The sequence below is a fragment of the Capra hircus genome, chromosome 13, assembly GCF_001704415.2.
Source record: "Capra hircus breed San Clemente chromosome 13, ASM170441v1, whole genome shotgun sequence".
Taxonomy (NCBI): Eukaryota; Metazoa; Chordata; class Mammalia; order Artiodactyla; family Bovidae; genus Capra; species Capra hircus.
Window position 1 is genome coordinate 42,850,801 of NC_030820.1, and position 21,707 is coordinate 42,872,507.

At 40.9% G+C, this 21,707-nt stretch overlaps 1 protein-coding gene across 2 annotated transcripts in view; it reads left to right on the forward strand.

Moving 5' to 3' along the window:
• Positions 1,980–21,707, forward strand: part of LOC102188299 (prostaglandin F synthase 1) — a 64,926-nt gene continuing 45,198 nt past the window's right edge. Inside the window, exons 1-9 of one of the 2 annotated variants that reach the window (XM_018057323.1) lie at positions 1,980–2,097; positions 3,826–3,993; positions 4,283–4,399; positions 5,644–5,721; positions 6,392–6,514; positions 9,238–9,347; positions 10,211–10,376; positions 12,232–12,314; positions 17,026–17,103. In XM_018057323.1, the coding sequence (XP_017912812.1) occupies positions 2,014–2,097; positions 3,826–3,993; positions 4,283–4,399; positions 5,644–5,721; positions 6,392–6,514; positions 9,238–9,347; positions 10,211–10,376; positions 12,232–12,314; positions 17,026–17,068 (972 nt within the window). In that variant the 5' untranslated portion in view covers positions 1,980–2,013 and the 3' untranslated portion in view covers positions 17,069–17,103. The remainder of the gene's footprint in view (positions 2,098–3,825; positions 3,994–4,282; positions 4,400–5,643; positions 5,722–6,391; positions 6,515–9,237; positions 9,348–10,210; positions 10,377–12,231; positions 12,315–17,025; positions 17,104–21,707) is intronic. The other variant, XM_018057324.1, reaches the window with a different exon arrangement.

Here is a 21,707-nt window from a genome sequence, read left to right on the forward strand (position 1 = left end):
GAATGCTCCACCATGACCCGTCCATCTTGGGTGGCCCTAGATGACATGGCTCATAGTTCTTGAATTAGGCAAGTCTATGTTCCATGTGATCAGTTTGATTAGGTTTCTGTTATTGTGGTTTTCATTCTGTCTGCCCTCTGACAGATAAGGCTAAGAGGCTTATGGAAGCTTTCTGATGGGAGAGACTGACTATGGAGGAGGAGACAGGTGAGTAAATACATAATGAAGTTCCCTGTCACTCTGTTCTGGATTTTACCTAGTTGCATGTTCACTTTGTTGCTATAGGTATGTGACTGTTTCCCAGAACTCCTATGAGGTTTTTCAGCTGCCTTCTCTTTCTTTTCTTGTCTTTCCATGGAAGAATTCAGTCCTCCTAGCTCACATGATGTCATTTTGCTGACATCACAGCATATATTAAATTTTATTTGTCTTCACAACATCCCTGTGCATCAGTGTATCACAATTTCCATTACTCTTTGCAAATTTGTTGTATTTAAAATTTTTAAAATAGATTTTTCTTTTATGAATAATGTGCAACATTTAGTAGATAATGTAAAATATGTATCAGTTACATTATGTTCAGTTCAGTCGCTCAGTTGTGTCTAACTCTTTGTGACCCCATGAAATGCAGCACGCCAGGCCTGCCTGTCCATCACCAACTCCCAGAGTTCACTCAAACTCATGTCCATCGAGTTGGTGATGCCATCCAGCCATCTCATCCTCTGTCGTATCCTTCTCCTGCCCGCAATCCCTCCCAGCATCAGAGTCTTTTCCAATGAGTCAACTCTTTGCATCAGGTGGCCAAAGTACTGGAGTTTCAGCTTTAGCATCAGTCCTTCCAATGAACACCCAGGACTGATCTCCTTTAGAATGGACTGGTTGGATCTCTTTGTAGTCCAGGGGATTCTCAAGAGTCTTTTCCAACACCACAGTTCAAAAGTATCAATTCTTCAGCACTTGGCTTTCTTCACAGCCCAACTCTCACAACCCTATGTGACCACTGGGAAAGCCATAGCCTTGACTAGATGGACCTTTGTTGGCAAAGTCATGTCTCTGATTTGAATATACTATCTAGGTTGGTCATAAGTTTCCTTCCAAGGAGTAAGCCTCTTTTAATTTCATGGCTGCAATCACCATCTGCACTGACTTTGGAGTCCCCAAAAATAAAGTCTGACACTGTTTCCATCATGAGAGTACCTAAAAGTTATATAACTAGGTACAAGGTGTAAACATTCATAGTCTCTTTTCACAGTGCACATGGTATCCTAAGGCTGTTAATAATTAACCTCCAATAAGTACTTTGCCAAAATGTCTGGTTATGTATCCTGTTCAGGATTTCACCAGTCAGATCTGCAAGCAAAATAATTTTGCTGGTGGTAAATGTAAAAGGGCAAATCTATTTTCATTTGAAATTTTGATTCTTTATTAAGGGGTAACATTTTGAAAAAAATTTTTAAATTATTTTATTATTATTTTTTATACATTCAGGACTTTTTTTTAAAATTTAAATTTACTTATGTTAATTGGACGCTAATTACTTTACAATATTGTATTGGTTTTGCCATACATCCACATAAATCCACCACAGGTATACACGTGTTCCCCATCCTGAACCCCCCTCTCACCTCCCTCCCCGCACCATCCCTCTGGGTCATGTGTGGTTTGTGTATGTTTTCATTGTAATACAGTTGTTTCAATTGATATTTGATTGAAATTGGCTTTGAAATAGAAAAGTGAAAAATATTGCTCTTATGGAAATTTCTAGTCTAACATACAGTCAGTAATTTTTCAGCACATATCGTCATTAGGTAATAATGTTTTACTGATAAGAAAAAACAAATAAGTTAACTGATTTCAATCCTGTTGTTACACAATGGAAACTGGTTTAATCATGCTCCTCCTACAATATATCTGCTAACATTGGATGGTGCAGCTGGGGTGTTACCTTCCTGTTTTTCCTAACCTGTGAAGAAGAAAAAAATCAGAGTCTACTTACTCAGAGAAGAAACAACAATGGATCCCACACGACAGAAGGTGAAACTTAATGATGGCCACTTCATTCCTGTCCTAGGATTTGGAACCTATGCACCTGAAGCGGTAACAGTAGGGGTTAGTGGTTGAGACATAAATAGTAGACAGATGCAACATGAGAGTAAGGGGACATGGATTATCAAGTCATTGAGTCCAGTGTGACTCTGGGAACATCACATTGTTCCACCAACCAGGCTAGAACCAATCCCTATGAAAGGGAAGAAAGCATTCAGTTCACTCTGCATCAGGGTCTGAGGCTGTGCTCACCTGCAGATTACTCTGGGTTCCACTCCAGTTTCCATCTCTTTCCCAGCTTGGCAGAAGTGGTGAGACTCGGCTGTCAAGAACACTGACTGTCAGCTGCTTTCCTTTGAGGGTGACTGCAATTGCAAAATTTCTCTGTGCATTTTATTATGTAAAATAATAAATAAATAAATGGATGAAGCTCAAGCTTGAATCAAGATTGCTGGGAGAAATGTCAATAATGTTAGATATGTAGATGACACCACAATAATGGCATAAAGTGAAGAGGAGTTAAACAGCCTCTTGATGAAGGTAAAAATGGAGAGAGAAAAAGTTGGCTTAAAATGCCACAATAAAAAAACCTGAGCTCATGGCATCTATTTCCATAACTTTTTGGCAAATAGATGGGGAAAATGGTAACACTGACAGACTTTATTTATTTATTTATTTATTTTTAAATTTTATCATTTTTTTCTTTTTTAAAAAATAAAAATTTATTTATTTTAATTGGAACAGACTTTATTTTTTTGGGCTTCAAAATCACTGTGAAGGTTGCTCCTTGGAAGAAAAGCTGTGACAAACCTGGACATTAAAAATCAGAGATATTACTTTGCCAACAAAGGTCCATATGGTCAAAGATATGGTTTTTCCAGTAGTCATGTATGGATGTGAGAGTTGGACCATAACTGCTGAAGAAGATGCATTCGAAATATGATGCTGGAGAAGACTCTTGAGAGTACCTTGGACAGCAAGCAGATCAAACAAATCAATCCTAAAGGAAATCAAACCTGAATATTCCTTGGAATGACTGATGCTACAGCTGAAGCTCCAGTACTTGGCTACCTGATGCTAATGCTGACTCATTGGAAAAGACCCTGATTCCGGGAAAGATTGAGGGCAGGAGGAGAAGGAGGTGACAGAGGATGAGATGGTTTGATGGCATCATTGGCCCAGTGGACATGAGTTTGAGCAAACTCTGGGAGTTAGTGAAGAACAGGGAAGCCTGGCATGCTGTTGTCCATGGAGTTACAAAGAATCTGACAGGCTGAGTGAGTGAATAACAGGAGCAACATTTATGAGAACATCACATTGTACACCTTGGAGAGAGACAATTTTTTTCATTGTATTCTGTCTGTGTGGCTTCACTGGTGGACAGAAGTCTCAGAAGCTTTCACCTTGGTTCTGATACTTTCACCAGGAACATTGTAACTTTGTTCATTTTGCTTCAAACACCCCACATTATAAATCATATTCATGACTACAACATTTTGTTGAGTCCCTTGGGTTCTTCCAGCAAATCATTGAACCTAGAGGTGGTCTTGCCATCCTCTGATGACAGCAATCAACCACTGATCACCTGATGTTGATGGGTTTCTGGGTGGTGACCATTTAATTACTTATTAGGAATGTTATGGGAAGCTGTCATGTGTTCGTCACTAAACATAAAGAACTAACCAAAGACAGAAAAAAGTTGATTCTTGGGAAGATCAAAGCTTGTGCCTAGCAATTTCTTATGTGGATATTCAACTTAAACCTTTGTTGCTTATGCAGGTTGCTAAGAAGGAAGCTCTGGAATTCACCCCATTCTCTATAGAGGTTGGGTTCCGCCATATTGACTGTGCTCATTTTTACCAAAATGAAGAGCAGGTTGGACAGGCCATTCAAAGGAAGATTGCAGATGGCACTGTGAAGAGAGAAGACATATTCTGCACTTCAAAGGTACTGTGTGTGTTGTGAGTGTGTGCACATGTGTGCAAGTGATTGTGCCCAGGTGACAATTATAAAACAGGATCTTTTGGTGAAGAATTGTTTAGTGAATTATGTTTATTGGTACATTACTAAAGTATTAGAGTTTCCTGGTGGTTCAGTGGTTACAACTTGGTGCTTTCTTCCATAAGCCAGCATTGAACCTTGGTTGGGGAAGTAATATCCCACAAGCCACATGGTACTGCCAAAAATAATTACCTAAAGTATTATTAATACAATTTTTATTCTTTAACCTCTACAGCTTTGGTGCACATCCTTTCGACCAGAGTTGGTCCGACCAGCCTTGGAAAGGTCACTGAAAAATCTTCAACTGGACTATGTTGATCTCTATATTATTCATTTTCCACTGGCTCTGAAGGTTGGAAATTTGTGTGATCACACCAATGTCATGTCTTGTGTTAGAATGTTCATCAACTTGCACAGATGGTTGAATTAAGATTTGTCTTAATAGGTTGTAGTGATGATTACACTAGAGTAGAATCCCCCAAGTAATCATTTGTGATCATTTTTTTTACTGAGTTTCTTTGACTCCCTTACATGTCTCCCAGAGAAAGGAGTTAATAATCTGAGGCTCTGCTTGAAAAATTAAAGGAAATAAAATAAATCAGTTCTGCACGCAGTCCTGGTTATGACTGGAGATTTCATGAACCAAGAGTTTGGTGCAGCTGTGATGAGCACGACACTGCCTTGCATTGAATATGATGAGTTTATCTTGTCTTTCACTCTTTCTAGGTGAGCAGATTTGGCAGCGCTCCCTCAGGGTGCGTCTAAACCTCATACCTTTATAGGGACTTGGGAGACCTTGCCTACACTCTCCCTGGTCTTCAGGTTTATGACTGCACTTAGCCATTAAGAATATTATTACTTTGAAGTCTTGATTTCAAGTCACAGAAATAAACTCAAGCCATACAATGCAAAATAGTTTCATGGACTATGTGGATGACAAATCCCAGCCACAGGCAGAATTGAGGGTTACAGTACTCTTCAGAAATGTCTTCTTTTTTCTATCCTTTATCATGGCGCTACTCATGGTTTGCTTTCTTTTTATTGAACATTTTTCATTAGTGACAAATATGGCCTTGGGGCTGCCTAAGGCTCATCATGGCCATGAACATTTGAGAGCATGTCTGGATGGTCCACATTCCATAGCACCCTAAAAAGAACCTTGATGGTTCACATGCCTGCCCTAGGGCATCTGATGCTCAGAGGAAAAAGGAAATCTGAAATCTAGCCCAGGTCAAGATAGAAATTTTTATTCTGGAAATTATGTCATGTAACTTACTGCCATTCCCAGCACAGAAAGGTATTTGAAAATAGGTAAGTACAAGGAACAGAGAAAATTCAGAGAAGTCACTGTGTGTCCCTTTTAGGACCTAGAAAGATTGTATTTATTACAACATAAATTGAATATAAGACATTAGAATAAGTCTCCCTATTAAAGACATTGCTGACAACTCTATATATGCAAATCACATTGCAAATATTAGCATCTAGAAAGTTGTAAACCTACCTAATGGAGGTTTAATCCCTGGTGTATGGCAGCCTGGCTAAATGCAGGAAAATTATTCTGTGACATCTCTAAAATGACTGCTTCCATTCCAGCCAGGGAAGGAATTACTTCCAAAAGATGAAAATGGAAAACTGATATTTGACTCAGTGGATCTCTGTCACACGTGGGAGGTGAGTCCAGGGAGGAGAGAACAAAGGGAGGAGTCAGCAGAGGAGGAACCTCCTTCATTTCTTCCACCTGTGAGAATGGGCTGTGGACCATCAGACTCAGCAGTTCATGAATCTAAGGGTTGTGATGCTGGTGTTGTGGGGAGGAAACCATTGCTGAAATGTTCACAAAGAGGAACGAAGGAGGAGAATATGGGGGCAGTTATGGCAACCCACTCCAGTACTCTTGCCTGGGAAATCCCATGGATGGAGGAGCCTGGTAGGCTACAGTCCATGGGGTCGCGAAGAGTCAGACACGACTGAGCAACTTCACTTTCATTTTTCACATTCCTGCACTGGAGAAGGAAATGGCAACACACTCCAGTGTTCTTGCCTGGAGAATCCCAGGGACGGGGGAACCTGGTGGGCTGCCGTCTATGGGGTCGCACAGAGTCGGACACGACTGACGTGACTTAGCAGCAGACAGGCATCGCTTTCCTTTCATGTGATATGTCTTTTGGGGTTTTTTTCTAAGGAGGGGGCCATAATTCCTTTTATATCATGATTTTCTTCCTCATTTTTCTTCTTGATAGTCAAGAGTAATTTTTGATGGATGAGTGTGATTACTGATGATTTGACGCATTTATTCTTGCTCTAACATTCCGTGAAATTGTTCACCACCCCTCCCTCCCAGGCCCTGGAGAAGTGTAAGGATGCAGGGCTGACCAAGTCCATCGGGGTGTCCAACTTCAACCACAAGCAGCTGGAGAGGATCCTGAACAAGCCGGGGCTCAAGTACAAGCCCGTCTGCAACCAGGTGAGCAGCTCGGCTCCTCTCCCTCCTGCTCTTCACAACCTCCTTCTTGCCCTGGAGCCAGATGTCTGTCTGTCCTCCCCTCCTGTTCATCTGACCTTTGTAGGTCAGAGGATTCTAGAGAGCAGAGCCGCTCTATATGGTGTGAATAGAATCTGTAGCAGTATCTCTGCTTAACAGTCTGGGTGGAAAAGGTGGGATGCCTTCCTTCTAAACTGTGGGTAGAACTCAGAACTAGAGAAGGAGGCGTTTCCCTGAGATGAAAGAATAAGCAGATGGAGGGAAAAGTGCCCTGAAGAGAACTGCATACAGGAAGGAAGACAATGAAAACATGGAAACAGAGGTAAATTAATAAAGAGTCAAAACAGCTGAGATGGATTTTAAGGGTTTATGTGGGGTTCTGATGTCTGAATTCTTGGTCTAGTTGTCTCAGCATTTATGAGTCTTAAACAGGGAGTACAGTTCAAAAAAATGTGTTGGGGGTGATGAAAATCATCCAGATTAGAGGATGAAGTTAAAGGCTCAAGGTGATACTAGTAATTTATGAAACATTTAAAAAAGCAAGAGAGTTCCAGAAAAACATCTATTTCTGCTTTATGGACTATGCCAAAGTCTTTTACTGTGTGGATCACAATAAACTGTGGAAAATTCTGAAAGAGATGGGAATAGCAGAGCGCCTGACCTGCCTCTTGAGAAATCTGTATGCAGGTCAGGAAGCAACAGTTAGAACTGGACATGGAACAACAGACTGGTTTCAAATAGGAAAAGGAGTACATCAAGGCTGTATATAGTCACACTGCTTATTTAACTTATATGCAGAGTACATCATGAGAAACGCTGGACTGGAAGAAACACAAGCTGGAATCAAGATTGCTGGGAGAAATATCAATAACCTCAGATATGCAGATGACACCACCCTTATGGCAGAAAGTGAAGAGGAACTAAAAAGCCTCTTGATGAAAGTGAAAGAGGAGAGTGAAAAAGTTGGCTTAAAGCTCAACATTCAGAAAACGAAGATCATGGCATCTGGTCCCATCACTCCATGGGAAATAGGTGGAGAAACAGTGGAAACAGTGTCAGACTTTATTTTTGGGGGCTCCAAAATCACTGCAGATGGTGATTGCAGCCATGAAATTAAAAGACGCTTACTCCTTGGAAGAAAAGTTATGACCAACCTAGTTAGTATATGCAAAAGCAGAGACATTACTTTGTCGACTAAGGTCTGTCTAGTCAGTTCAGTTCATTTCAGTCGCTCAGTCAAGTCCAACTCTTTGTGACCCCATGAATCGCAGCACACCAGGCCTCCTTGTCCATCACCAACTCCTGGAGTTCACTCAGACTCACGTCCATCGAGTCTGTGATGCCATCCAGCCATCTCATCCTGGGTCGTCCCCTTCTCCTCCTGCCCCCAATCCCTCCCAGCATCAGAGTCTTTTCCAATGAGTCAACTCTTCACATGAGGTGGCCAAAGTACTGGAGCTTCAGCTTCAGCATCATTCCTTCCAAAGAAATGCCAGGGTTGATCTCCTTCAGAATGGACTGGTTGGATCTCCTTGCAGTCCAAGGGACTCTCAAGAGTCTTCTCCAATACCACAGTTCAACTCAACAATTCTTTGGCACTCAGCCTTCTTCACAGTCCAACTCTCACAGTCCAACTCTCACATGACCACAGGAAAAACCATAGCCTTGACTAGACGGACCTTAGTTGGCAAGGTAATGTCTCCACTTTTGAATATACTATCTAGGTTGGTCATAACTTTTCTTCCAAGGAGTAAGTGTCTTTTAATTTCATGGCTGCAGTCACCATCTGCAGTGATTTTGGAGCCCCCCAAAATAAAGCCTGACACTGTTTCTACTGTTTCCCCATCTCTTTCCCATGAAGTGATGGGACCAGATGCCATGATCTTCGTTTTCTGAATGTTGAGCTTTAAGCCAACTTTTTCACTCTCCTCTTTCACTTTCATCAAGAGGCTTTTTAGCTCCTCTTCACTTTCTGCCATAAGGGTAGTGTCATCTGCATATCTAGTCAAGGCTATGGTTTTTCCAGTAGTCATGTATGGATGTGAGAGTTGGACTGTGAAGAAGGCTGAGTGCTGAAGAATTGATGCTTTTGAACTGTGGTGTTGGAGAAGACTCTTGAGAGTCCCTTGGACTGCAAGGAGATCCAACCAGTCCATTCTGAAGGAGATCAACTCTGGGATTTCTTTGGAAGGAATGATGCTGAAGCTGAAGCTCCAGTACTTTGGCTACCTCATGCGAAGAGTTGACTCATTGGAAAAGACTTTGATGCTGGGAGGGATTAGGGGCAGGAGAAGAAGGGGATGACCGAGGATAAGATGGCTGGATGGCATCAGTGACTCGATGGAAGCGAGTCTGAGTGAACCCCAGGAGTTGGTGATGGGCAGGGAGGCCTGGCGTGCTGTGATTCATGGGGTCACAAAGAATTCGACACGACTGAGTGACGGAACTGAACTGAACTGATCTAATCAAATGTATAGCATAGCTTTTGATTACTCAGTCTTGGACTGGTTCTCCTAGCCACGTCTATTATAAAATTAACTGTATAAATACACTTTTTTTCTGGTTTTCTATTGATGTTGACACTTTCAGTTTTCATTTAATGTTCTAGTCTTTCCTTCAGCCTTTGAAAACTTTTAGTCTTTCTCTGTCATATTAATATTGCCTTTACATATAATCTGACACTCTTCTCTTTGGGCATTCTACAGGTGGAATGTCACCCTTATCTCAACCAGAGGAAACTGTTGGATTTCTGCAAGTCACATGAAATCGTTCTTGTTGCCTATGCTGCTCTGGGATCCCAACGAGTAAAAGAATGGTATTGAATCCTAATGAAGACAAGTGAGAGTTTCCCTGAAATTCAATTTTTGGTGAAATAATTTAAATAACACAGCACTCAGATAACTCTCATAGGCAGAGGGGAGAGAGGGGTGGGATGAAATGAATCCTTCTCTTTTATCTTCCCATCACCCAGACAATTTTTCTACATTGTATTAGCTTGTAGACTCATCAATAACAAATATCTGCATTGAAATCTATATAGAATCCCCCAGCTGAGACCAGAGACACAGGCTGATGTTATGATTTACTTTTAAACTAATGAACACATTTGTAAAAACAGATGTCGCAAACCTCACTTACCTTAAATCTAAATTTGGGATAATAATATCCTCAGTATATCATGATAGAAAAAATTTCAGTTTGAAGCATTTCTATGTACATCTATAGAAAAATAATGATAAAATAAATGTCTCTTATTTTTGAGACTACTCAATACTTATCAGTACCTTAAAAAGTGAAATTTAAAAAGAATTCTTGGGCTTTCCCTACTGTTTCTCTATTCATGCCCTTGATTGCAGAAGAAAAACAACCCCTGAGAATTAAAGAAAATAATCCACAATTTGGCAATCTGGTCTCAACTCAGTAATGCATCCGAATCACCTGCAGAGCTCTGTAAACACAGAATGGGAAGTGACTCAGTTGAGGTTCTGATTCAGTTTGTCTTAAGCTCAGCCATGGAATTTGTATTTCTAATAAGATCCCAAGTGAAACTGATGCTGACGGTCCCTGGACCAGACTTTGGGAAGCACTGGTCTAGAGTGGACCTACTTGTTCTTTGTGAAAAGCCTCCTTAGAAACTGTGCAGTCTCAGCTCCTCAGCATTTCTGAAATTCCTTCCAGGGTGAACCCAAACCACCCCGTTCTCCTGGAGGACCCGGTTCTCTCTGCCATTGCTCAAAAGCACAAGAAAACAGCAGCTCTGGTTGCCCTTCGCTACCAGATACAACGTGGGGTTGTGGTTCTGGCCAAGGGTAACAACAAGAAGTGGATCAAAGAGAACATGCAGGTGACGAGCAGGGCTGTGGGCAGAGGGCTCCTAAGGAAAATATCTTAGTTTCTCTGTTCTCAATTGATAAAATTGCATCATGTGATTTTTCCTAGACTGTTTGAACTGCTTTATCAAAATACCACAGGCTGAGTGGCTGTGAAAAAAATTAAATTTGTTTCTCACAGTTGTAAATCTGTAGATCTGAGATCAGGGTACCTGTGTGGTTGGGTGAGGGCTCTCCTCCAGGTCACAGGCTTCTCCTTGTATCTTTACATGTTGGAGGGGAAACACGGCTCTCCCAAGTCTCTTATATGAATATGATATTCTTGAAATCTCATTTGTGAGGCCTCTGACATCATGACCTACTCCTCCCACAAAGGCTCCATTTTTAATACCATAACATGTGAATTTAGGGGCACAAAAATTTTCTTTAACTTCCAAAGCCTTGTGGTTTTATTACTATTTCCCTGAATACTAATAGGCTTTCATCTTCATACATTTAATCTTTTTGAGTTTCTGTCTTTGTGAAGTTCCTCTTAATGACTTTGTCCACTTTAGCTAGGTTGTTTCTCTTTTGATTTATTTGTAGGAGACCATTATTCTGCCCTTAGCTGTACAGGAAACTCTCCCCAATTTCAGGATTTAATGTGGAGTTCATTTGTGTATCTGAATCTGTGGTTTGAAAATCAGCCTGCACTCAGCTCAGCTGTTGTCCTCTAGGCTGGGCTCTTTTGTGCATTTGCAGTTCAGTGCTGAGCAGCTCGGGAGTTCTGCTTTAGCAGGTGGATGTGGCTCTTGTCAGAGGAGCCTGAAGACTCCTGTGTATAGTTTTTATTGGCTAGAATAAGGCAACTAACCTAGTCTTCTTTTCAGCACAGTGATATGATTCTCAGTCAGTGAGTGGGGAGAAAAACCTCTTCCTTTGGGGTCACAAAGAGTCGGACATACTAAGTGACTGAATAACAAAAACAACTGTCCATATTTTCCACAGATTTTCCTTGTCAACTCTGCCACATATCAAGTGCCCATAAGTACATTTCTGCCCACTCATTTCTATTTAACCATTTCTGTACTGTGCTACTGACGTAAAAAATAAGTTTTGCTTTTCAGTATGGTACATTCTTCTATTTTAAGGATGTCTTGACTGCTTTTGACTAGTCTTCTCTTATTTAAAATTCAGTATCACTATACCAACTTTCACAGCAGAATATGCGTTTAAGTCTTTGGTTCATGTTGCATTGAAACAAGAGAACTCTTTGGAGAAAATGAATTTCTCTACAAAATTGAGCTTTCCATTTCTTTGTTATGATGTGAATTTTTAATAATTTGTTGTTCCTTAATGTTTAAACACTTTTCATAACTCTCCCCAGGAAGGTATATACATAAAGTTTTTTTTTTTTAGATCCAATCATAGATAATGAGTAGTTTGATATCAGATTCCTGAACAGGCTTTCTCAGGGGAGCCTCCTTCACACATTGCTTCAGCTGAATGCTGTAACCCTTAGGGTGTGTTGGGGAGAGGCAATCAGTCTAATGTCAGCTCAAGTTCAGGTATCGAGTCAGGAGTGTCTAAAAGCAGTGTGTTTGGAAAAAAAAATGGTTTTAGATATTTTTTTGTCTCAAGTAATTCACTTAGAATGATAAGGGACTGATGCGCTGTGATGTTTGTGAGGTGAACAGAGAAGGAGAAGGTGTGGGAAGGGAGAGGTGGGAACTCAGCAGAAGGTCCCAGGCTTGTTCATCTGGAAGCTGAGGACAGACATGGCTTCCCTGTCTCCTCTTCTTGTCTCCATCCAGTTGGAAAGTCCTCCAGTCCCCAGGGGAAGGCTGGCTCCTTGCAGGATAGGTCAATGTGATTCTTCTTTCCTTCCAGGTGTTTGAGTTTGAACTGACTCCAGAAGACATGAAAGCAATCGATGGCCTCAACAGAAATATAAGATATTACGAATTTCAACCGTAAGTGACTTGCCTATGTTTCCCACAAATACTGTTTTCTGGGGCAGGCAGGTCAGCAGGAGAACTTAGCTTTTAAAAAGCTTAAATCTTAGAATGTCATTCTCCCAAATCATCCCACCCTCTCCCTCTCCCTCTGAGTCCAAAAGTCCATTATACACATCTACATGTATACTATCATGTAAGAATTGAATTGCCAGTCTATGTCTGATGCAGGATACAGCATGCTTGGAGCTGGTGCATGGGGATGACCCAGAGAGATGTTATGGGGAGGGAGGTGGGAGGGGGGTTCATGTTTGGGAACGCATGTAAAAATTAAAGATTTTAAAATTAAAAAAAAAAAAAAGAATGATAGAACAACAAAGCCATAGTGGAAAAAAAATATAATAAAAAAAAATAAAAAGCTTAAATCTAGGAAAACAGTGCTGATTCCCAGAGTAGGAGTAAACCAGGGGCTTCCTGCAGACCTCAGACCAGAGGTTTCCTCCAGGGCTCTGTCTCTGACCAAGAGAAATGTGATGGGGCCCAGGCCAGCCCATCAATAAAATCACTGAGTTGACATCCTGGTGAATTCACTACTTTGTGCCCCTAATCCCTGTGCCTGGTGTACCTCCTCTCAAGACTGAGGGACCCAGGAAACACAGAAGGCACAGTGCCTGAAGCCCTGTATTCTTTCAGGGTCCTGTGAACATGTTTAATCTCTATTTCTTTCTACATCAGTGGAAAATTATTATATTAATAATAACTGTATAATAATGAATCCATCATGAATTGCATTCAAGTTTAGTTGTTATGTAGTCACTCAGTCATTTCCAACTCTTGGTATCACATGGACTGTAGCCCGCCAGGCTCCTCTGTCCCTGGGATTTCCCAGGTAAGAATACTGAAGTGAGTTGCCATTTCCTTCTCCAGGGGATCTTGCTGACTCAGGGGTCAAACCATGTCTCCTCCTTTGCAAGTGGACCCTTTACCACTGAGCCACCTAGGAAGCCTGCAATCATGTTAACCCCAACACAACTATAAAATGTATTGTAAATGTTTTTTTATCGAGGAGGGTCCTAGAAAGGCCAACATCCATCAGTGCTACGATGTCACATGGGCCTGCCTCCACCCTGTCCCCTAAGTGTCTGGTGGACATTCTCTCTTATGGGCATTTCTTCACCAAGACACCATCTGCTTCCTACAAATCAATCTCTTCACTGCCCTTTCTTCCCTATTACAACTCCCATGTCCTCATCCTTGTTATCTCACAAAACTGAATTACAAGTAGATCTTGAGCATAACTGACCCTCCAGTGAGTGACTGCCTAGCAGGACACACTCAGGTAAGATCGTCTGGGTCTCTCTGGTTCCTTGAGTCAAGACTCACACCAGTGTTGTATTTGTCCATCAGAGGTCCATCCCCTGGGGAGCCCCTACCTTCTTGGCTTTGATTTAGTCACTAACATTGAATTCCAGCTGCCCAATTACTGCAGGACGATGTCAGGATTGATGGGACAGAGAGCTAATCAAACAGGGAGAATTTGGAAGGGAGTTTAGAGAGAAGGGAATAACAATTATTGGAGAAATGAAATTTTGTTTCCAATGACAGATTTCAAAACTCTCCCTATTGTTTTTATAGCTATAATGCTTCTGATAAAAAACATGATAATTGAAAAAAAGGTGGATAGTTACTTTTTTGTACTTACAGGTTTTTAAGTATAATTGTATGTTTTCCTTCATTAGGCTGTGAATGCCTAGACTTATTTATCTTTGTGGGCTCGGGTCATTAGCCAGGCTCCTGGTCCTTGGAATCGCTGCGAATGCATTCTTTAATGAATCAAATTGAAAAAGCAAATTCTGAAAGAAAAGTAAAAACATGGGAAAAATGAAAAAAGCAGTATTACTGCATAACCAATGTTTGACTACATTAAAGAGGCAATAATCCCGCTTTGAACTGTATGAATATTCAGGTGTGCATGCTAGCTCTCCTATAGACGACAAGTTCCTTAATGGAGGTGCTCTGTATTTTTGGAGTGCTCAGTATTTGCTTATCCATGGATGTGTGGAAAAGGGCAGCTAATTTGTGCACCTTTTCATCAACTAGGGACTGAAGAAGTTCTCCCTGTGTGTGAAATGGCTCCACAGTGAGCCCTAGGTCTTGTGCTCTCATATAAACTGTAACCTGAGTCCAGCTACCTGTCACTGTGGAGTGGAGATCACACGTGAATGTTGGGACTGGACGTGCAGGTGCCGTGTGCACACGGAGCAGGCACCTGCAGGTGTGCTTGTCAGGGGAGAACGAGGGACGTGTTTGCATATTTAGACAAATATATCCTGACTGCATCTATAGAGCAGCAGTTTTTGACAACATGGCAGATTTAATAAGTTAATCCTGCTCCTCTCTTTCAGTGGTGTTGGTCAGCCCGGCTATCCATTTTCTGAAGAATATTGACTCTCAGCTCTCACTGTGGTTCTCTGAGAATTACTTGCTTCTAGGACTATGAAGAGAATTTTTGTACTTGGTGGGGGTGCTTAAATGAAGTGTCTGAATGTTTGAAAGTCTGCCTTTCCTTTTAAAAAATAAACAGTTTATGAAACAATAAAAACTTCAAAGTAAAAATACTTTTTTATGATAGTTAAAAAATGCAAATTACAGAAAATTTGGAAAGTTGAAAGGAAATGATAGAGAATAAAGATAAGCTGTGATTAACCCATTTAATAATACTTAAATTTGGTGCCTTTCCCTTATGATTTTCCTGTAGAAATGCGTGTGTGTTTTCATTTACAAAGGGAAAGGATCTTCAATTACAGGTTTTCTACTTATTTTTAACTAAGCATAATTATCTTGGTAAAATAAAAATATGACTTAAAAATTCAGTATTATATTTTGCTTACTGCAAAGCAGCATATCTTATTCTTTTATTTAATTTCTTAATTTTTGCCCATGCTTAGCATTTTGATGAATTTTTATATATTTTGCCATTGATTCGTTGGTTGTCATTCACTCATTAATTCAGCAAAACTTTATAGAATAATCTTTAGTAACACATTTATTATCAGTAAATATCAATTAAAATGAGAAATCCTTGAGTCGACAGCCTACTGGAGGATAAGACTGTGAATGAAATCAGGAGGACTTAGCTGTTAGAAATGAGTAAGTGCCTGTAGGAGATAATTCTGCACAATCTCTCTCATTTCTGTACATCTGTTAGGCAGAGACACCAGCTAGCCTTCATCCCACACAACTTTTCATTTGTACAAGAAACAGCCTTGCAACATAGAGACAGTGGCTCCATTCATTACTCAGGAACAGAAAATACTAAGTTCAAGAAGGCCGAGTGTTATGTAACATTTAAGGAACAGCAAGTTAGGGTTTCTCTTTATTTCATTACAAAACACTTTCCTTCTTTCAAAAAGACATGATCCAGAGAAGCATTTGAGGTGGAAGGTCCTGAAGATGAGGAGACTGAAAAATAATGGGAGAGAATTGCTTTTCTCCTGTGGGATACCTGCTCAGTGCCAGGGCAGAAACACTCCAGCTATGTTTTTCCCTGTACTCCTCTTTCTGCTCGGAAACTTCTTCTGATGAGAACTATAGTATCATTTGAGTGGGCAGGAGGATATAACTGAGGGGAAATCACTGAGGGGATACTGCAGTCTTACAAGCCAAGTTTTGCAATGTATTCTTGGGTTTCAGTGTGTGTTTTTATTAAAGTATAGTCTGAAGTGCCTGGGCATAAGTGGGGCTAGTGGACCAGTCTTTAGACTGGAAGGCAGAAAGTTGGCTGCCTGTCTTGTCTTTAGACCATGTAACTGTCACAAGGGACTGGTCCTTAAACTCTGGGTGCATCTAAACTTGGTTCCTTTATAAGGACATAGGAGAGATTGCCTCCTCTCTTGCTTGACTTTATGATGAGGTTTGTAGACTGCACTTAGCTGTTAAGAATGGTTTACTGAGAACTCTTGATTTCAAGTCACAAAAAGCAGCTCAAACCATCTGATGCACAATAGCTTAGTGGACTATGTAGATGACAAGTCATAGCCACAGAGAGACTGGGGATTCACAGTACTCTTCAGAAACGTCTCCTAATTTCTACTAATTTCTATGCCTTATCAGGATGTTACTCATGGTTTGCTTATTTTTTACTGAAAATTTTCCACTGATGGAAAATATGACCTTGGGGCAGCTCAAGGTTCATGGCCATGAATATTTGAGACCCTTGATCTTCCACAATGGTCTCAAAGACCATTGATCTTTGAGACCCTGATCTTCCACAATCCATACGAACTTAAGGAGAGTCTTGCTGGTTCATGTGCCTGCCCTAGGGCATCTGATGCTCAGAGGGAAAAGGAAATCTGATTATCTAGCCCAGGTCAAGGTTGCAATTTTTATTCTGGAAATAAAGCCATGTAACTTACTGCCATTCTCAGATTAGAGATATTTCAAAAGAGGGCAGTACAAGAACAGACAAAATTCACAGAAGTCACTTGAAGTCCTTTTTAGAACCTAGAAAAATTGTACTTATTACAACATGTTTTGAGTGTAGAAAAGTAGAATAAGCCTCCCTCCTAAAGACCTTGCTTACATCTCCATATGCAATCACTTTGCAAATATTAGTATCTAGAAAGTTATAAACCTACCTCATGTAGGTTTAATCCCAGGTGCCTGGAAGTTTTGCTATATGTGGAGAAATTGTTTTGTGACATGTCTAAAATGACTGCTTCTATTCCAGACAGGGAAAGAATTATACCCAAAAGATGAAAATGGAAAACTGATAGCTGACTCAGTGGATCTCTGTCACACATGGGAGGTGAGTTCCAAGAGTAGAGAGTTAAAGGAGGGGCCAGGAGAGGGGAAACCTCCATCAGTTCTTCTGCCTGTGAGATGGGCTGTGGGCCATCAGACTCAGCAGGTCATGAACTCTAAGGGATGTGATGCTGGGGTTGTGGGGAGGAAACCCTTGCTGAAATGGTCACAGAGAGGAACAGAGGAGGAGAATCTGGGACAGTGAGACAGATATCTATTTCCTTCCATGTGACATGTGCTCTCCAGGGTTTTCCAAGGAGGAGATGGCAATTCTCCTTTTTGTGTCATGTCATTCTTCCCCTCTTTCCTTCTTGATAATCAATGCTAATTCTTTCTGGATGACGCTTTTTACAGGTATTTTTTTCAGCATTTATTCTTGTCCTATTGCCCGTTCCAAGTGGTTTTTCAGCACCCATCTGTCCCCAGACCCTGGAGAAGATGCAGGGCTGACCAAGTCCATCGGGGTGTCCAACTTCAACAACAAGCAGCTGGAGAAGATCCTGAACAAGCCAGGGCTCAAGTACAAGCCCGTCTGCAACCAGGTGAGCAGCTCGGCTCCTCTCCCTGCTGCTCTTCACAACCTCCTTCTTGCCCTGGAGCCTGATGTCTGTCTGTCCTCTCCTTCTGTTCATCTGACCTTTGTGCGTCAGAGGGTTCTAGAGAGCAGAGCCTCTGTCTGGACTTTCTGAATGAAATCCATAACAATATCTCTGATTAAGTCTGGGTTGATAGGTGTGGAAGTCTTCCTGGTAAATTGTGGGTAGAATCCAGAGCTAGAGGAAGGAGGCATTTCCCTGAGATGGAGGGATGACCAGCTTTTGTGGCTTGGAGCGAACTGCAAGCAAGAAGGAAAACCATTAACACCTGGAATGGATTCATGTTGAGGTTTGACAGAAACCAGCAAAATTCTGTGGATAAGGCAATGACACCCCACTCCAGTACTCTTGCCTGGAGAATCCCAGGGATGGGGGAGCCTGGTGGGCTGCCGTCCATGGAGTCTCACAGAGTTGGACACGACTGAAGCAAATTAGCAGCAGCAAAATTCTGTACAGCAATCATTCTTCAGTAAAAAATAATTAAAAAAAACTGAAATGGGAAGTAATAGAGAGACAAATCAGCTGAGATGGGTGTTAAGCGTTCGTGTGTGGTTCTGTTGGCTGTATATAAAATCTTGGTGGCTCAGCATTTATGAGTCTCAACAGGGAGCACAGAACAGGAAACTGTGCTGGAGATGATGGAAATCGTCCAGGTTACAGGGTTAATTTAAAGGCTCATGGTGATGCTAACATTACATGAAATATTTACTCAGAAGCATTTACTGGAATGTAGAGCCCATGTTTTGATTATTCAGTCTTAGACTGGTTTTCCCATCCATGTCTATCATAAAGTTAACTGTACACACACACTTTTGTCTATTTCTCTCTTGGTGTTGATAGTCCCAGCTTACATCTTTTTCTGTCACATTAATACCTTTCCATATGATCTGACACTCTTCTCTGTTGACATTCAACAGGTGGAATGTCACCCTTATCTCAACCAGAGGAAACTGCTGGATTTCTGCAAGTCACATGATATCGTTCTTGTTGCCTATGCTGCTCTGGGATCGCAACGACTAAAAGAATGGTATTGAACCCTCATGAAGACAACAAGGAGTTTATGTAAAATTCAATTTTTGATAAAATAGTGTAAATCATATATTACTCAGATAACTCATAGGCACAGGGGATAAGCAGGGAGGGGTGGAATGAATCCTTCTCTTTTATCTTCCCATCACCCAGCCAATTTTTCTACATTGTATTAGATTGTTGAGCCATAAATAACAAATGTCTGCATTAAAGTCTATATATAATCCCCCAGTTGATACCAGAGACACAAGCTCATATCATGATTTATTTATTTATTCAACAATGAACATATTTCTAATAATACATGTCTAAACTTCACATATCTTTTATCTAAAATTGGGATGATAATATGCAACTTCCAGGTCTATCATGATAACAAATTTCAATATGAACCATTTTTGTAAACATCTATAGAAAATTGCATAATATAAATAATGATGAAATGAATAGTTCTATATTTTGCACTATTCAACTTGTGTCAATACCTGTGAAAAGTTATAATTAAAAAAAAAATTCCCAGTCTTTTTCCATCACTGTTTCTTTTCATGCCATTGTACAAACTTTAGAGCTATGAATGGAGAAAAACAACAAATGAGAATTAAAAAAGGAAAAAAATCCACGAGTTTGGTAGTTCTGGTCTCACTCAAACATGCGTCCAAATGACTTGGAGAACTTTGTAAACACAGATTAGGAGGTGCCTCCTTTGAGGTTCTGATTCAGTGTGTCTGCATTTAAGCTGGGAATTTGTATTTCTAACAAGATTCTGAGTAATGCTGATGCTCTTAGTACATGGATCACAGTTTGAGAAGCACTGGTATAGAGTGGACATACTTGGTTTATTTGGTGAAACTACTCACAAACTGAGTACTTCGTCTCAGCTCCTCAGCATTTCTGAATTTCCTTCCAGGGTGAACCTGGACCTGCCCGTTCTCTTGGAGGACCCAGTTCTTTGCGCCATTGCCAAAAAGCACAAGCAAACCCCAGCTCTGGTTGCCCTTCTTCACCAGACACAACGTGGGGTTGTGGTTCTGGCCAAGAGTTACAACAAGAAGCGGATCAAAGAGAACATACAGGTGATGAGTTGGGCTGTGGGCAGAGGGGTCCTAAGGAACATCCTTCACGAGGGTCATTCTTTGTCTGTCTCTCAAGACTTTCCTTGAATCAAGACAAGTTACCAGTTCTTCCCCATGCATGAATGTGTTGTGTGTGTTCCTGGTGATTTTCTCCTCCTGATATGGCAACAGGAGAGGCAGTATGGCTGGAGAGGGTTCAGGTTGGACAGAAAACAGAGATTTTGGTTTCGGAGTTATGTCAGCATTTATTCTGTCATCTTGTCCAAATGACATCTTATTTTCTTTGTTCTAATTGCAATATGTGATTTTTTTTAGACTATTTGAACTGCTCTAATAAAATATCACAGATTGAGTGGCTGAGAAAAATTGAAATTTATTTCTCACAGTTTTGAAGCTGGAGATCTGAGTCAGGGTTCCTGTGTGGTCAGGTGAAGGCCCTCATCCAGGTCACAGGTTTCTCTTTGCATCTTAATATCATGGAGGGGGCAACAGAGCTTTCTCCCAAGTCTCTTATATGAATATGCTATTTTAAAATCTCATTCGTGAGAGCTCCACTATCATGACCTTTCAATGACTCCATTTCTAACAACATCAAAATGTAAATTTCAGTTGAGTTCAGTTCAATCGCTTAGTCGTGTCTGACTCTTTGTGACCCCATGGACCACAGCATGCCATACCTCCCTGTCCATCACCAACTCCCAGAGTTTACCCAAATTGATGTCCGTTGAGTAGGTGATGCCATCCAGCCATCTTATCCTCTGTCGTCCCCTTCTCTTCCTGCCCTCAATCCTTCCCAGCATCACGGTCTTTTCAAATGAGTCAGCTCTTTGCATCAGGTGGCCAAAATATTGGAGTTTCAGCTTCAACATCAGTCCTTCCAATGAACACCCAGGACTGATCTCCTTTAGGATGGACTGGTTGAATCTCCTTGCAGTCCAAGGGAGTCTCAAGAGTCTTCTCCAACACTACAGTTCAAAAGCATTAATTCATCGGCACTCAGCTTTCTTTATAGTGCAACTCACGTCCATACATAACTACTGGAAAAACCATAGCCTTGACTAGACAGACCTTTGTTGACAAAGTAATGTCTCTGCTTTTTAATATGCTGTCTAGGTTGGTTATAACTTTCCTTTCAAGGAGTAAGTGTCTTTTAATTTCATGCCTGCAGTCACCATCTGCAGTGATTTTGGAGCCCCCAAAATAAAGTCAGCCACTGTTTCCACTGTTTCCCCATCTATTTGCCATGAAATGATAGGACCAGATGCCATAATCTTAGTTTTCTGAACGTTGAGCTATAAGTCAACTTTTTCACTCTCCTCTTTCATAAAGAGGCTCTTTAATTCTTTTTAACTTTCTGCCATAAGGGTGATGTCATCTGCATATCTGAGGTTATTGATATTTCTCCTGGCAATCTTGATTCCAGCTTGTGCTTCTTCCAGCCCGACATTTCTCATGATGTACTCTGCATATAAGTTAAACAAGCAGGGTGATAATATGCAGCCTTGATGTACTCCTTTTCCTATTTGGAAGTTTGGGGGCACAAAAATTATAGCAGCAATCTTTAACCCCCAAACCATCATGGTTTTATTTTGCTTTTCCCTTAATATTATAGGTTTTCATGTTTATACATTTGATCTTCTTGAGTTTCTCTTTGTGAAGCTCCTTTTCAAGACTGTGTCCACTTTAGCTAGGTTGTTTCTCTTTTGATTTATTTGTAGGAGACCATTATTGTACCCTTAGTCACAGCTATACAGGAAACTCTCCCCATTTTCAGGATTTAATGCAGAGATCATTTCTGTGTCTCTTGATTCTGTGTTTTGACAATCAGCCTGAACTCAGCTCAGCTGCTGTCCTCTTAACTGTTCTCGCTCATGCATTTGCAGCTCAGTGCAGAGCAGCTCAGCAGTTTT